The following is a 14,343-nucleotide window of genomic DNA, read 5'->3' as shown; positions in this document are numbered from 1 at the left end:
CACAGTACGACAAATTTACAGACACGCAGGGGCCCATTGTGCTTTATCAGAGGAGGTGGTAAGCATTGTGGCTGGGATCACAGTAGAGGATCCCAGAGAGAGTGGGAGAAAAGTGTAGACCAAAAAACCAAATATGTGAAGAAAGACCAGGCTTACGGGCCCGACAGACACTGGAGGAACCCCTGAGAGTATGGTCCTAAGACATGCCTTTGACTTGGAACTGCAGCAATTCCTGTAAACCACCTTCTGGCAAAGCAACAAACCTACAAATTAAACAATAACATCCAAAAAAGAAAGTGCTCTGTAGAACAATTATAGGAAACAAAGAGGGCAACCAAATTGTTTTGGTTTCTATTTCTTTGTGAAGTCCTCCCACTGTGCAGAGGACTACCTGGCAATTAAAAAGCAACAGTAGCCTTAGGGGCACAGAGAGATGGCTTTCAGCAGTGCCCAGCCTCCTTACCTGAGCCCGGTGAGTCCTGGGGCTAGGGGCATGGGGTGGTGCTGGCCGGCCGCGCTGCTGCCACAGCGAGGGGAAGGAGCTCTGGGTCTCTGAGGAAGAAAACCCTAGGTGGCAGGAGGTAGTGGAGGGGGGCATCCCAAAGAGAACACAGGAAGGGTAGAAACGCCATATGGGGCAATCCTGATGCAACTTCTGTTTCATGTGGGTTTCCCCAGTTCCTTTCAGGGACTGAGGGATGATAATCCTTAGGATTCGAGGATTATTCTGACAAATGTTTACAAACCTTCCCCTCTGGGTGCCTGTCCTGTCCTAGGTGCTGCGGGGAGACAGGCATACATAACTAGAAGGGTGATGGCTTATATGAAAAGGGAAGGAAGCAGGGTTTCTAGGAGTGATAAAAACCTAGCATTTAATTTGGAGAAGGCCTTCCTGGGTTCAAGTCCTGGTTCAGCCATTTACTAGCTGGGTGGCCTTAGACAAGTTACTTTCACCACTCTGCCTCAGCTTCCACATTTGTAAAATGGGGATGACTCTTGAGCTCACACCCCAGGGCTGGAATAAGGATTATGTGAGGTGGTATATCTGGAGTTCTCAGGACAGTGCATGACTTGGGTGGGGAGACTATATCCGTGCATAATTTTTATACAAATGACATCAGTCCACATTAGCTTTCAGAGTTCGCTCTTTCTCTTCTTCTAATCCTTTAGGGTTCTTGAGTTCCTGAGCAGAGCCCTAGGGCCTTTGCTGGGAGCTTGGCCTGGGGTCCTGCAGCCCCATCACTACACTGGTTTCTTGCCATCTCAGTCAGGGCCCATGTACTTGTGACTTCCCCTGCCTCCAAGTCCCTCCTCCTGGTGAACTCTACATGGGCTCAGCTTGCTGGAGCTTCTTCTCAGACCTTCAAGGGAAGTCAGCCCCTGTCACGTCCTCTCGGAGAACACAGTCTCCTTATCACAATCAGAATGTTGGAGTAATTAGCTCGGTTAGTGAGCACTGCTTCACATGATCAGAAGATCTGTGAGGCTGAGAGACTTGATCTGTCTAGTTCACAGCCACACCCTCTGCCCCCAGCATGGTGCCCAACACACACAGGCCACCATTAGCAAGTGCTGACAGAGAGCAAATAGAGGAGCAGGCAGACTGACTGGTCTCCATCCTTTCCCCCCTGCAGGGCGTCCCTTTCCAGGGGACAATCCTAGGGGGCCTCCAGGATGGTCTTCAGATCATCATCAAGGGGACTGTTCATTTCTCCACTGAAACCAGGTACCTGGCACAGGTGTTTCTCTTTAGCCTGTCCCTTAGCAAACCATGGAGCCTGTCAGCTCTGATCCATTCAACCAACAACCTCTGTGCTTCACCCACACCAGTCTCCTGGGATGCAGATGTGCAGGGTGGGCCCTGCCAACACCCAGTGACCTGTTCCACAGTGCCCACCCCATGAGGGCATAGACTCCAAGGTTAAGGGGCCCCTGGGACCCCCTCGGAGCTCCAAATCTAGGGAAGGTAGCAGGCACCCGCCCCCTCCCCGCCCCGCCCCCCCCATGCAGATAATTATGTTAATTCCTTACCTTACAGTCACAGCTACACCCAAAGGCAGCTTTCATGCCCAGGGGCTTCCTCCAAGGAGACAGAAGAAAACTGCATTAGTTTCCCACAGTTACCTTAGAAGATACCACAAACTACTTAGGAGAACAGAATTATTGTCTTACACTTCTGGAGCCTCGAAGTCTGAATTCAGGGGATTGGCAGGGCCATGCTCTCTCCAAGGACCCTAGGGGAAGACCTTCCTTGTCTGCCCTGGCTTCCGGTGGCCCCAGGTATTCCTTGACTTGCACGTGCATCTTCAGCAAGTCTTTGCCCTGCCTGTCACTATGTCCTTCTACTCTTTTGTAATGACACCACTCAGATTGGATCAGGACCCACCCTTACTTCAGTAAGACCTCATGTTAACTGATAACACTTCAAAGACCCTATTGCCAAACAGGATCACACTCACAGGTACAACGGTTAGGGGGACACAATTCAACATGTACTTGTGTTGGGGGCTTCCTGAACACTCCTCACTTAATACCAGTTGTTGTCAGGTCGACTGTGACTCATGATGACCCCATGCATGTCTCAGTAGAACTGTGCTCCATAGGGTTCTCAATGGCTGACTTTTTGGAAGTAGATGGCCAGGCCTTTCTTCCGAGGTGCCTCTGGATTGACTTAAACCTCCCATCTTTTCAGTAGCAACCAAGTATGTTAACTCTTTGCACTACCATGGGGCTGTAGGAAGAGAGTCACTCCCTCTCCTGGATGCAGTAACTTGAGGGTAGTGTGGTTTGACAGTCATCCCAAATGACCAAGAATGCAGAACTGGGGCCTGAGTCCAGGCCTACCTGGCTTCAGGGGTTCTGCTTCCACACCTCCCATGTTCCTGACATAAACCCCAACATATACTATGGGGAAGATGCTCAGTAATAAGTTGTCATGCCCAGAGAGCTAATATTCATCCTACATCTCACCTTTAGACATCTGGCCGCACTTGTTCTTTAATTTTGTTCTTGCCTTTCCCAGTTGAGCATGCTTGACAATTTCCATGTTTGCAACACTTAAAAAAAAATTTTTTTTTATTGTCCTTTAGATAAAGGTTTACAGAGCAAACTAATTTCTCATTAAACGATTAATACACATATTGTTTTGTGACTTTTGTTGCCATCCCCTTGGCATGTCAACACTCTCCCGTTCTCGACCTTGGGTTCCCCATTACCAGCTTTCCTGTCCCTTCCTGCTTTCTTGTCCTTACTCCTGGGCTGGTGTGCCCATTTACTCTTGTTTTTTTTTTTTTTTTTTTTAATGGGCCTGTCTAATCTTTGGCTGAAGTGTGAACCTCAGGCATTACTTCAATACCAAGCTATAAGTGTGTCCGGGGGCCATACTCTTGGGGCTTCTCCAGTCTCTGTCAGACCAGTAATTCTGGTCTTTTTTTTTGTGTGTGTGTGAATTAGAATTTTGTACTACATTTTTCTCCAGCTCTGTCTGGGACCCTCTATTGTGATCCCTGTCAGAGCAGTCAGTGGTGGTATCCGGGCACCATCTAGTTGTGCTGGACTCAGTCTGGTGGAGGCTGTGGTACTTGTAGTCCATTAGTCTTTTGGAACAATCTTTCTCTTGTGTCTTTGGTTTTCTTCACTCTTCCTTGCTCCATATGGGGTGAGACCACTGAAGTATCTTAGATGGCTGCTCACAAGCTTTTAAGACCCCAGGCACCACTCACTAAAGTAGAATGTAGAACATTTTCTTTAAAAACTGTTATGCCAGTTGAGCTGGATCTTCCCTGAGACCCTGGTCCCCAGAGCTCGCAGCCCAGTAATTCAGTGCCTCAGGGAGTTTGGACGTGTCTTTGGAGCTTACACGACCTTGCCTTGGACAAGTTGTGCTGGCTTTCCCAACTTTTTATAGCAGTGGTCTCATACAATATTAGTCCATTTTGACTGACTTATTTCACTCAGCATAATGCCCTCCAGATTCATCCATGTTGTGAGATGCTTTGGGGATTCATCTCTGTTCTTTATCATTGCGTAATACTCCATGGTGTGAATGTACCATAGTCTGTTTATCCATTCATCTGTTGATGGGCAGCTCGGTTGTTTCCATTTTTTTGCTACTGTGAACAATGTTGCAATTAACATGGGTGTGCATATGTCTATTGTGTGACAACTCTTATTTCTTTAGAATATGTTCCTAGGAGTGGGATTACAGGATCATATGGTATTTTTATTTCTAGCTTTTTAAGGAAAGTGCCAGATCGTTTTCCAAATTGGTTGTACCATTGTTTTCCCACTGGCAGTGCATAAGGGTTCCAATCTTCCCACAGCTTCTCCAGCATTTGTTATTTTCTGTTTTGGTTTTGATTCGTGCATGTCAGGTGAAATTGTATCTCATTATGATTTTGATTTGCATTTCTCTAATGGCTAGTGATCAGGAGCATTTTCTCATGTACCTGTTAGCTGCTTGAATGTCTTCTTGGTGAAGTGTCTGATCATATCCTTTGCCCATTTTTTAATTGTATTATTTGTCTTTTTGTTGTAGAGGTGTTGGATTTTCTGTAGATTTTAGACCTTCGTCAAATTGTCGTAGCCAAAATTTTTTTTTTTTCAGTCTGTAGTTTCTCTTGTTACTCTTTTGGTGACAATAATTTTTTAATTTTTAGATGATCCCAGTTATCTAACTTATCTTCTGGTGTTTGTGTATTGTTAGTTATGGTTTTTATTTTGTTAATGCTGTGTATAAGGGCCTCTAGATTTAACCCAATTTTTTTCTTCCATGATCTGTATAGTTTTTGGTTTTATATTTAGGTCTTTGATCCATTTTGAATTAGTTTTTGTATATGGCATGTGGTTTGGATCCTGTTTCACTTTTTTGCAGATGGGCATCCAGTTTTGCCAGCACCACTTGTTAAAAAGACTGTCTTTTGCCCATTTGATGGACTTTGGCCCTTCGTCAAAGATCAGGTGATTATAGGTGGATGGATCTACATCTGGGTTCTCAACTCTGTTCCATTGGTCAATGTGTCTGTCATTGTACCAGTACCAGCTGTTTTTACTACTGTAACTGTACAGTAGGTTCTGAGGTCAGGTAGTGCAAGGCCTCCTAATTTATTCTTCTTCTTCCATAGTGCTTTACTTATCCAGGGCCTCTTTCCTTTCCATATGAAGTCAATGATTAGTTTTTCCATCTCTTTAAAGAATGCTGTTGGTATGTGGATTGGGATTGGATTGTATTTGTAGATTGCTTTGGGTTGTATTCACATTTTCACAATATTAAATCTGCCTATCCATGAGCATGGTATGTTTTTGTACTTATGTAAGTCTCTTTTGATTTTTCTCAGTAGTGTTTTGTAGTTGTCTTTGTATAGGTCTTTTACATCCCTGGTTAGATTTATTCCTGAGTATTTTTTTTTTTTTTTTTTTAGGGGCTATTATAAATGGTATTGTTTTCCTGATTTCCTTTTCATAGTTCTCTACATTGGTGTATAGGAATCCCACTGATTTTCGTAGCTTATCTTGTATCCTGCTACTCTGCTGAATCTATCAGTTCCAATCGTTTTCTTGTGGAGTCTTTTGGGTTTTCAATGTATAGTATCATATCATCTGCAAATAGGAAAAGTTTTACCTCTTCCTTACCAATTTGGATGCCCTTTCTTTTTTTCTTTGGCTTATTGCTTTAGGTAGGACTTCCAGCACAATGTGAAATAGTTGTGTTCCTGTTCTCAAGGGAAATGTTTTCAGCCTCTTTCCATTAAGAATGATGTTGGCTATTGATTTCATATAAAAGTCCTTTATTATGCTGAGGAATTTCCCTTCTATAGCTATTTTATTGAGAGATTTTATCAGGAATGGCTGTTGGACTTTGTCATATACCTTTTCTGTGTTGATTGAGATGATCGTGTGATAATTTTATTTATTTGGTGGATTATACTGGTTGATTTTCTAATGTTGAACCATCCTTGCATACCTGGTGTAAATCCCACTTGGTCATGGTGTATTTTTTTTCTGGTATGATGTTGAATTCTATTGGCTAGAATTTTGTTGAGAATCTTTGCATCTACATTCCTGAGAGATATTGGTGTGTAATTTTCTATTTTTGTGATTCCTTTGCCTGATTTTGGTATCAGGGTTATGCTGGCTTCATAGAATGAATTCGGAAGTATCCCTTACATTTCTATATTCTGAAATAATTTGAGTAGTACTGGTGTAGGCTCTTCTGTGAATGCTTGGTAGAATTCTCCAGTGAAGCCATTTGGGCCAGGGCATTTTTATCTTGGGAGTTTTTTGATTACCTTTTCAATATCTTCTCTTGCTATGGGCCTGTTCAGATTTTCAACTTTAGTTTGTGTTAGTTTGGGTAGGTAGTGTGTTCTAGAAATATGTCCATTTCCTCTAGGTTTTCAAATTTGTTAGAGTTCAGTTTTTCATAGAACTCTGTTTTGATCCTTTTTATTTCAGCTGGATCTGTTGTAAAGTCCCCCATTTCATTTCCTACTAGGGTTGTTTTCATCCTTTCCTGTTGTTCTTTTGTCCGTTTGACCAATGGTTTGTCAATTTTGTCGATCCTTTCAAAGAACCAACTTTTGGTTTTGTTGATTCTATTGTTTTTCTATTCTCTATTTCACTTATTTCTGCTCTGATATTTATTTCCTTTCTTCTGGTGGCTGTGGGCTTCTTTTGCTATTCCTTTTCTATTTGTTCTAGTTGTGTAGCTAATTTTTTTGTCCCTTTCTTTCTTTCTTTTTTTTTTTTTTGATGCGTGCATCTGTTGCTATAAATTGAACTTTGAGCACTGCCTTTGCTGTGTCTCAAAGGTTTTGTTATGCCGTGTTTTCATTCTCATTTGATTCCAGAAATTTTTTATTCCATCTTTGATTTCTTCTATTACCCAGTGGTTTTTAAGCAGGGTGTTGTTCAGTTTCCCTGTATCTGATTTTTTTCCCCCCTTGGTCTTCCTCTTATTAACTTCTACTTTGATGGTGTTGTGATCAGAGAAGATAGTTTGTATTATCTCAATGCTTTAGATTTTTGAGGGGCTTGCCTGTGACCTAAGATGTGATCTTTTCTGAAGAAAATTCCATGCTCATTGGAAAAGAATGTGTACTTTGCTACTGTTGGATGGAGTGTTCTATATATGTCTATGAGGTCAATTTGGTTGATTGCGGGCTTTAGATCTTTCATGTCTTTGCTGAGTTTCTTTCTAGATGTCTGTCCTCTACCAAGAATAATGTGTTGAAGTCTCCTACTATTATTGTAGAACTACCAATTTCTCTTTTCAGTGCTGTTAGGGTTCGTTTTCTGTATTTTGGAGCCCTGTCATTGGGTGCGTAGATATTTATTATGATTATGTCTTTATAGTGAACTGTCCCTTTAATCACTATATAATGCCCTTTCTTTGTCTTTTATGGTGGATTTTGTTTTAAAGGGTATTTTATCTGAGGTTAGTATTACCATTCCTGCTCTTTTTTGGTAGCTATTTGCTTGATATATTTTTTCCATCCTTTGATTTTTAATAAATTTATGTCTTTGTTTCTAAGGTGTCTCTTGGAGACAGCATATTGATGGATCCTGTTTTTTAAATCCATTCTCTCACTCTCTCTCTCTTTATAGGTGCATTTAAGCCATTTACTTTCATTGTGTTTATTGATAGATGTGAGTTTATAGTTGTCATTCTGTAGTGTTTTTTTTGTAGTGCTGATGTTTTCTTTTTTCCTCTTCTTTAATACAAATTTGTGGTTAGTTTCTAAGACCTGTGCTTCTGGGTGCCAGTATCAACACTTTTCTTTACCCATTTTCTACTCATTTCCAGAAAACAATGCCGTAAGGGCAAAATGCAACAATTTCACAAAAACACACAAAGTCCAAATTAGGTGAACAAAAAGATGCCAACAAATTAGTTTCTGCCACAAAGTTCACATGCAAGTTCCCAGATCAAATGCATAGATCAAATGCACTGAAGACCTCCCGTTCCCACCACTGGCAATAAACCATGCTGCAGAAGACAATTTGATTCCCCCTTCGCCTAGGTTTGCTGTGAACTTTCAGACTGGTCGCAGTGACAAAGACATTGCCTTCCACTTCAACCCTCGGTTTGAAGAAGGTGGGTATGTGGTCTGCAATACGAAGCAGAATGGATCCTGGGGAAGCGAGGAGAGGAAGATTCAAATGCCTTTCCAGAGGGGGCAGCCCTTTGAGATCTGTGTCCTGGTGCAGATCTGGGATTTCAAGGTGAGCAGATACCCTCCTATTTCTCCCTGTCTCCATCCCTAGGGTCCTAGTCCCCCCAGCTGCATTGCACTGAGAGAATGGCCTTTAAATAATCACGTCCTTTGAGATCAGGTAGTAGCAACACCATTCTACAAGACCATCATCAAGGCCTATACAGTTTCCTTACGTACCTTCACCTTCATCAACGAGTGCACCTGTTGCTTCTTTTACTCAAAAAATCAGAATTAGATACATTGCCATGTTGTTTTTTGGTCTTGTGTGTCTTTAAAGGAGCCCTGGTGGTGCAGTGGTTAAGAGTTCAGCTGCTAAACAAAAGGTTGGCAGTTCAAATCCACCAGCTGCTCCTTGGAAACACTATGGGGCAGTTCTATCCTGTCTGATAGGGTCACTATGAGTTGGAATAGACTTGATGGCAATAAATTTGGTTTTGGTATTGAAAAAAACTGGAACAGTTGAGGTTGAGTAGACACTGAGTCATGGAGACCTCGTGTGTGTCACAGTAGAAGTGTGCTCTATCGGGTTTTTAATGGCTAATTTTTTGGAAGTAGATCTCCAGGCCTTTATTTTGAGACACTTCTGGTGGACTCGAACCAAGCAGCAGGAGGAATTAACTGTTTGCACCACGCAGGCACCCATCTTGAAAGTCCAAGTTAATTCCATTCCTGTGCTGTAGCCCTAACTCCACTTTAGGTCCCTGATAACATCTAGATTTCTGCAACATTGTACCAGTCGTTACCAGTCTTTATCTAGGTTCTGTTAATTGGTTTGTTTTGTAAGCCATTGTAAATTACTTTTGCAAGCAGTGTCTCTCATCTTGGGGAGCTGGGTGGGAGAAAGTACATCTGTGTCTATGCTCATCTGTGTGAACATGGACGTGCCCTCCCACTCAGTGTAAAGCCTGCCTCTTGCCTACTCCCCATGAGTACTCTTACTGGTGGCGCACAGGTAAATAACGCCCCAGGTAAACCTACTGCAATAAATCAACAAACACCAGAAGAACTAAGCTTAAGGCGAGCAGAGATTGGGTCTGGATGCGCTTTGGATTCCACACGCACTCCTGTAACTGGCACAGGTTGGATGTGAGAAGCATACCTGGGGCTTTTCAAGAAACAAGAGCCAGGAGGCTCAGGTGTGCTCCTCCATCTGGCTTGGGATTCTGCTCCTGGAATATATACTCCCTTGGCAGGTGGCAGTGGACGGGAACCATTTCGTGCAGTACTCACACCGCGTGCCTTTCCACTGCGTGGACACCATTTCGGTCCGAGGTTCTCTGCAGCTAGACTCCATCAGGTTCCAGGTCAGGCGGTCCACCTGGACCTGTCCCGGGGGCTGGGGCACAGGGCCCAGACTATCTGTGCCTAGGCCCTGTTGGATGGACCTAAACATACCAGTCTAATCTCCTATCTAGGTAACTTTGGGGACACACCTCTGGCTCCCCATCCTGGTCTCTGACCTCCTCCTTCCCCTCGGTCATCATGCCATTCCTGTGTCACCACCTCTGTCTGGAGCACCTGCCTTAGTCTCACAGACTCCTCAGCCACTTGGGTCTCTGTTGGTCTCCATTTTCACCCTGGTTAGAAGGCAGAGTGATTCCAGAAAGAGCCTAGGCTGCGGAATCAGATGGAATCCAGTTCAAATCCCCAGCTTGGCTATGCTCATTGGCTATGGGACCTTAGATGAGTGACTTAGCCTCTCCCAGCCTGTTTCCTCATTGGTAGAATGAGCATAAGCATTGCTATTCCATGGGGGTGTCCTGCGGCTTCAATGAAACAATATACGTCAGAGGTCTCGAAATGGACCCCAGGGTCCTCACAAAGGACAATTAGATCCTCTCATGTTTCAAATATTTTGAATGTGTTGCCCATATCTAAAAGGTCAGGAGACACCACAGGGAAATTTGGATCTCTGGCCTTTTCATGAAAAACGGGAAGATTGGGGTATGTTGGGCTCACACTCTCACAGCTGGATTGGAGCAGCTGCTGCCACTCTTGGCATTTGAGTGGGCTAGCCTGGGATAAATGAAGCACACAGTAGGCCCACAACACATATGTGTTCCTGTCCCTTTGGTCCTCATCTCTCCTATTCCTTTCCTACCCACTCTTTTCCCTGTGGGGAGAGAGAGAGAGCGATTGACACCCCACTGTACTTGATGGAGCCTAATCCTTTGTCTCTCTCCCTCTCTACCACCCTCTGCACTCCCCTGCCTGCCTGGCTTGCTCGTTCTTGCTCCTGCCCCTGCCTTTCTACTCTTTCTTGGTTCCATTAATGCTTGTCTTCCCATGTGGGGCTTTTTGTTTTAGTAGAACAGCCATACTGCCCCCATCTAGCCCGACTTGTCCAGGTGATGTCACAATGATCGTAGGCTTAACCTCTTCTTATTCTCCCCTTGTCTGTGCAAATCAGTGGGGAGAGAGTAGGCTACCTGGGAGGAGTTGAAGGATGGGTAACCTTGATGGAGTCCAGCAACATAACTGGAAGCTTCATGAAGGCTAATATAAGAAGGCAGGTGAATGGGAGAACCTGAGGTAGTGGAAGCATCCTGACCTCAGCTTCACATCTGAGCATGCCCTTTAGAGTGTGCGGGTGCCTCTTTGTGCACACAACCTCAATGAATTTCCTGGTCTCTTTTCAACAGAATCCTACAATCCTGCCTATGGTGTACCCCAGCCTAACCTATGTAAGTGTTTTCTTGGGGAGAGATGGAGGCATTGCTTGTGTCGGGCAGAGTGGGATGTGAGGAGCAGCCTGCCTAGCCAAATTCAAAGCCGAAGTTCCTATAAACCGCCAAGTACATTAGAAAAAGACTTGAAAGAAACCTTAAAACAGTCTCTTCAGCATGATCAAATCAAGTGGCCTCCCCTTATCAGCCCAAATGTCTTTCTGTGTCTGACCAAACTTCCTTTCCTGATGGCTCAAGTCCATTAATTTGAGGAATGCTAGAAAGTTTCCCTTTGATGCTTACTAGACAAATAATGATATCGTGGGATGCTTTCTCTAAACTGTATTACTTATAGGCACACTGCCAAGCTCAATAGACAGTCCACATTCATGAAAATCTGTACCAAAAAAAAAAAAAAAATTACCCTCCCTCAGTGGCCGGCAGTGGATGTGGTTGCTACGGGCTGACCTGTCCCCTCCTCCCACAGAAGCTGCCTTATTTCACCGCCATCCCCGGTGGGCTGTACCCGTTCAAGTCCATCATCATGACAGGCACCGTCCTGCCCAAAGCCCAGAGGTAAAGCAGGGTACCAGGGATCTCGGGGATGAGAGAGAACCCCAAGGGCATTCGGGCCACTCTCCTGCCCCAGGGCAGGCTGAGGAGGAAGACAGGGACTGGGACCCAGGGTTCAGTGGGCAAAGGTGCTCAATGTGAGCTGTTCACCCACAGTTTTCACATTAACCTGCGCTCTGGGAGTGACATTGCCTTTCACCTGAACCCCCGCTTCAATGAGAACACTGTGGTCTGCAACACCCAGATCAATGGTTCTTGGGGATCTGAGGAACGCTGGCTGCCTGGGAAAATGCCCTTCAACCGCGGCCAGAACTTCTCGGTAAGGGACTGAAGCCTGGAGCTCAGAGGCACTGGCACGGGATGCAGAGAACGTTGGAGTGGAGGGGGTCTGGGGACACACTGAATGGGATGGAGGCTGAAGCTTCTGAGGTGAGGCTGGGCCTAGAAGAAGGCAAAGTATCCAAAAAATTATTATTCAAGTGTTATTGATATTATTAATTTTATTATTATTGTTGTCCCACAAGAGGTAGGTGTTGCCATCTGATTTTTACAGATGACAAAACAAACTCACAAATGCAAGTTATTTGTCTGCAGTCCCAAAGCCAATTAGTGCCATATGGAACCTGAAATTGAAGCATCATTCATTCACTCACTTATTCATTCAACAAATGCATTTATCAACTGTTTTATGGAGGGCCACTCCTTGTAGGAAGCACCCTAGGTGCTGAGGACACAGCCAGGAAGAAGACAGACAAGGTCCTGCATCCACAGTCTCAGTGGGGGAGGAACAAGGAAGCAAATGCTGAACAACATAACTGTAGGTAGGACAGCTGCTATGCAGAAAGCAATAGAGCAATGGGATGCTGTGAGCCCTGAGGCAGGGCCACCCTGCCTGAGAGGGAAGAAGCCAGCCAATCAAGGACCTGTGAGGAAAGCATTCCAGGTGGGTGTGTAGAACAGCTGGTGCAAATGTTGGGAACCATGCCTGTGGCCTGTCAAGAAACAACAAGTCCAGGGGCTTCTGGGTAGAGAGAGGGCAGAGGTGTGAGGTAAGGAGGCTAGAGGCTCGAGTGCAGACAGCAGGTGTTCTCAACCCTGAGGACACATTCAGATCACCAAGGAGCTTAAAAAAAAAGAGGTGGTGAACCTGGGCAACTGTATTTGTAAAGTATGCCCCAACACTCTGCCACCAAAGTTGGAAATGACTGGTGTAGGGCCTTGAGGGCATAGAAAGGAGTTTGAATTTTACTACAGTGGGAGTTTCCTATCGAGAGGTTGCAAACCAGGAAGAATATATTTTGATTTATAGATAGTTGTGTGACCTTGGGCAAGTGACTTAACTGCTCTGTGCTTCAGTTTCCTTATGTACAAAATGAGGCCAATAGTAACAGTGATCACATAGAGTTATGAGTTAAATGAGATAATATTCGTAACATGCTTAGGACATATAATTTGTGGGATATAAGCTATCGTGGGGATGATGATGTTTTACAGTATTTGGTCTGTCTGTCTCATGGAGAATGTACTGGGGTAGAAAAGACAAGTTAGGACTCCAGGTGCAGAGCACTACTATGTGCTGGGTATAGGGATACAAGCCGGAGTTTCTGCCCCTGGTGGCTCAGGGGCCAGTTAGGGGCAGTGTGTGGAGGCCCTCAATTCCGACGAGGAGTGGTCAGGAGGTGGAGAAAGGCAGGGAAGACTTGCCAAAAGGGGCTGACTCCCAGAGGGTGATTAGCAGTTATTCATGTGGGGAAGGTGTGCTGGGGTGGGGAGCAGAGGGGGAAGGGTATTCTAAGGAGAGGGAACAGCATATGGGAAAGTATGGAAGGAGTGCACATGACACGACAGGACATGATTAGAAGAGCAAATGATTCTGTATAGCTAGAATGGTGGATGTGGGGTTAACAATATTTGAGGAAGGAGATATTAAGGGAGGGAAGGAGGGAAAGAGGGAGGGAGGGAGACACAGGCTTCCATTTTGTTTGAGGACTTTCTAAGTGTAATGTAAAATGCTGTGACCTCTCTGCCCAGGTGTGGATATTGTGTGAAAACCACTGCTTCAAAGTGGCCGTGAATGACCAGCACTTTTGTGAATACAAGCACCGCCTGAGGAACCTACCGGCCATCAACAACCTGGAAGTGGCTGGTGACATCCAGCTGACCCACGTGCAGGCATAGGAAGGTCCCAGGCCCTGGGCTGACTGGCATGGGCACATTCCTGTCTGGATCTCAACGCTCAACTCCACCACCCCTGCCCCAGCCCCAGCTCAGCCCTTTCCATGCAGCCTATGACCTGGGCTTCTCTGGGAGATCACGCTTTGTCTGGCCCTGCTTCAGGCAGCAGACAGCCTGGAGGGCGAACCCAGCTGGTTGGGTCGGCCTTCCTAAATTGGCAACACAGGAGGTTCCAGCTGCCAAATCCTATCATCCAATAAGAGAGGTGCATTTGGGGGCCCTCTGTGCAAGGTGAGGACCCATGTTCAGTCCATCAGCAGGGAGGGAGTGCCCTGAGCCTTCTCAAGCTCTCTGCACAGGCCCCTACCTCCTCCTCTTGCTCTCAACCACTTCCAGCCCCACCCTGGACTCCTCCTTAAATGTCAAGCCACCAGCTGTGCTCTCCAGGTGGGAGGTGATTTCAGCTTCTCCATTTCCCTGACCTTTAACCTACACCTTCACCCTGTACCAATATTACATCCCCTCCAGGAAGCCTACTCTGGTGACACCCCACTAACCTCCACCCAACTGACCTGACCTTTCCTAGTGTCACTGAAATAAATAAAAATGCTTTACAGAACGGAGGCATGGAATTATGTAAGGAAATTAAGGGGGAAAAAAAATTGAGGCACCTGATAAGATCTGAAATTGCCATTTTGAGGATTGAGTGTGAT

At 45.1% G+C, this 14,343-nt stretch overlaps 1 protein-coding gene across 2 annotated transcripts; it reads left to right on the top strand.

Moving 5' to 3' along the window:
- Positions 1-370: 370 nt before the first annotated feature.
- Positions 371-14,246, top strand: LOC126062438 (galectin-9-like). 2 transcript variants are annotated; one of them, XM_049859988.1, is made up of 8 exons: positions 371-472; positions 1,635-1,726; positions 8,022-8,223; positions 9,410-9,520; positions 10,859-10,900; positions 11,370-11,458; positions 11,612-11,774; positions 13,487-14,246. In XM_049859988.1, the coding sequence occupies exons 1-8, from the start codon at positions 434-436 to the stop codon at positions 13,631-13,633; spliced, it is 885 nt and encodes a 294-aa protein (XP_049715945.1). In that variant the 5' UTR covers positions 371-433; the 3' UTR covers positions 13,634-14,246. The 2 variants fall into 2 exon arrangements, with proteins under 2 accessions (XP_049715945.1, XP_049715946.1); XM_049859989.1 differs by lacking the exon at positions 9,410-9,520.
- Positions 14,247-14,343: the final 97 nt, after the last annotated feature.

The sequence above is a fragment of the Elephas maximus genome, chromosome 19 (genome assembly GCF_024166365.1).
Source record: "Elephas maximus indicus isolate mEleMax1 chromosome 19, mEleMax1 primary haplotype, whole genome shotgun sequence".
Lineage (NCBI taxonomy): Eukaryota > Metazoa > Chordata > Mammalia > Proboscidea > Elephantidae > Elephas > Elephas maximus.
Note: the sequence above shows the minus strand (reverse complement) of the source record. Positions and strands in the feature narration are given on the sequence as shown.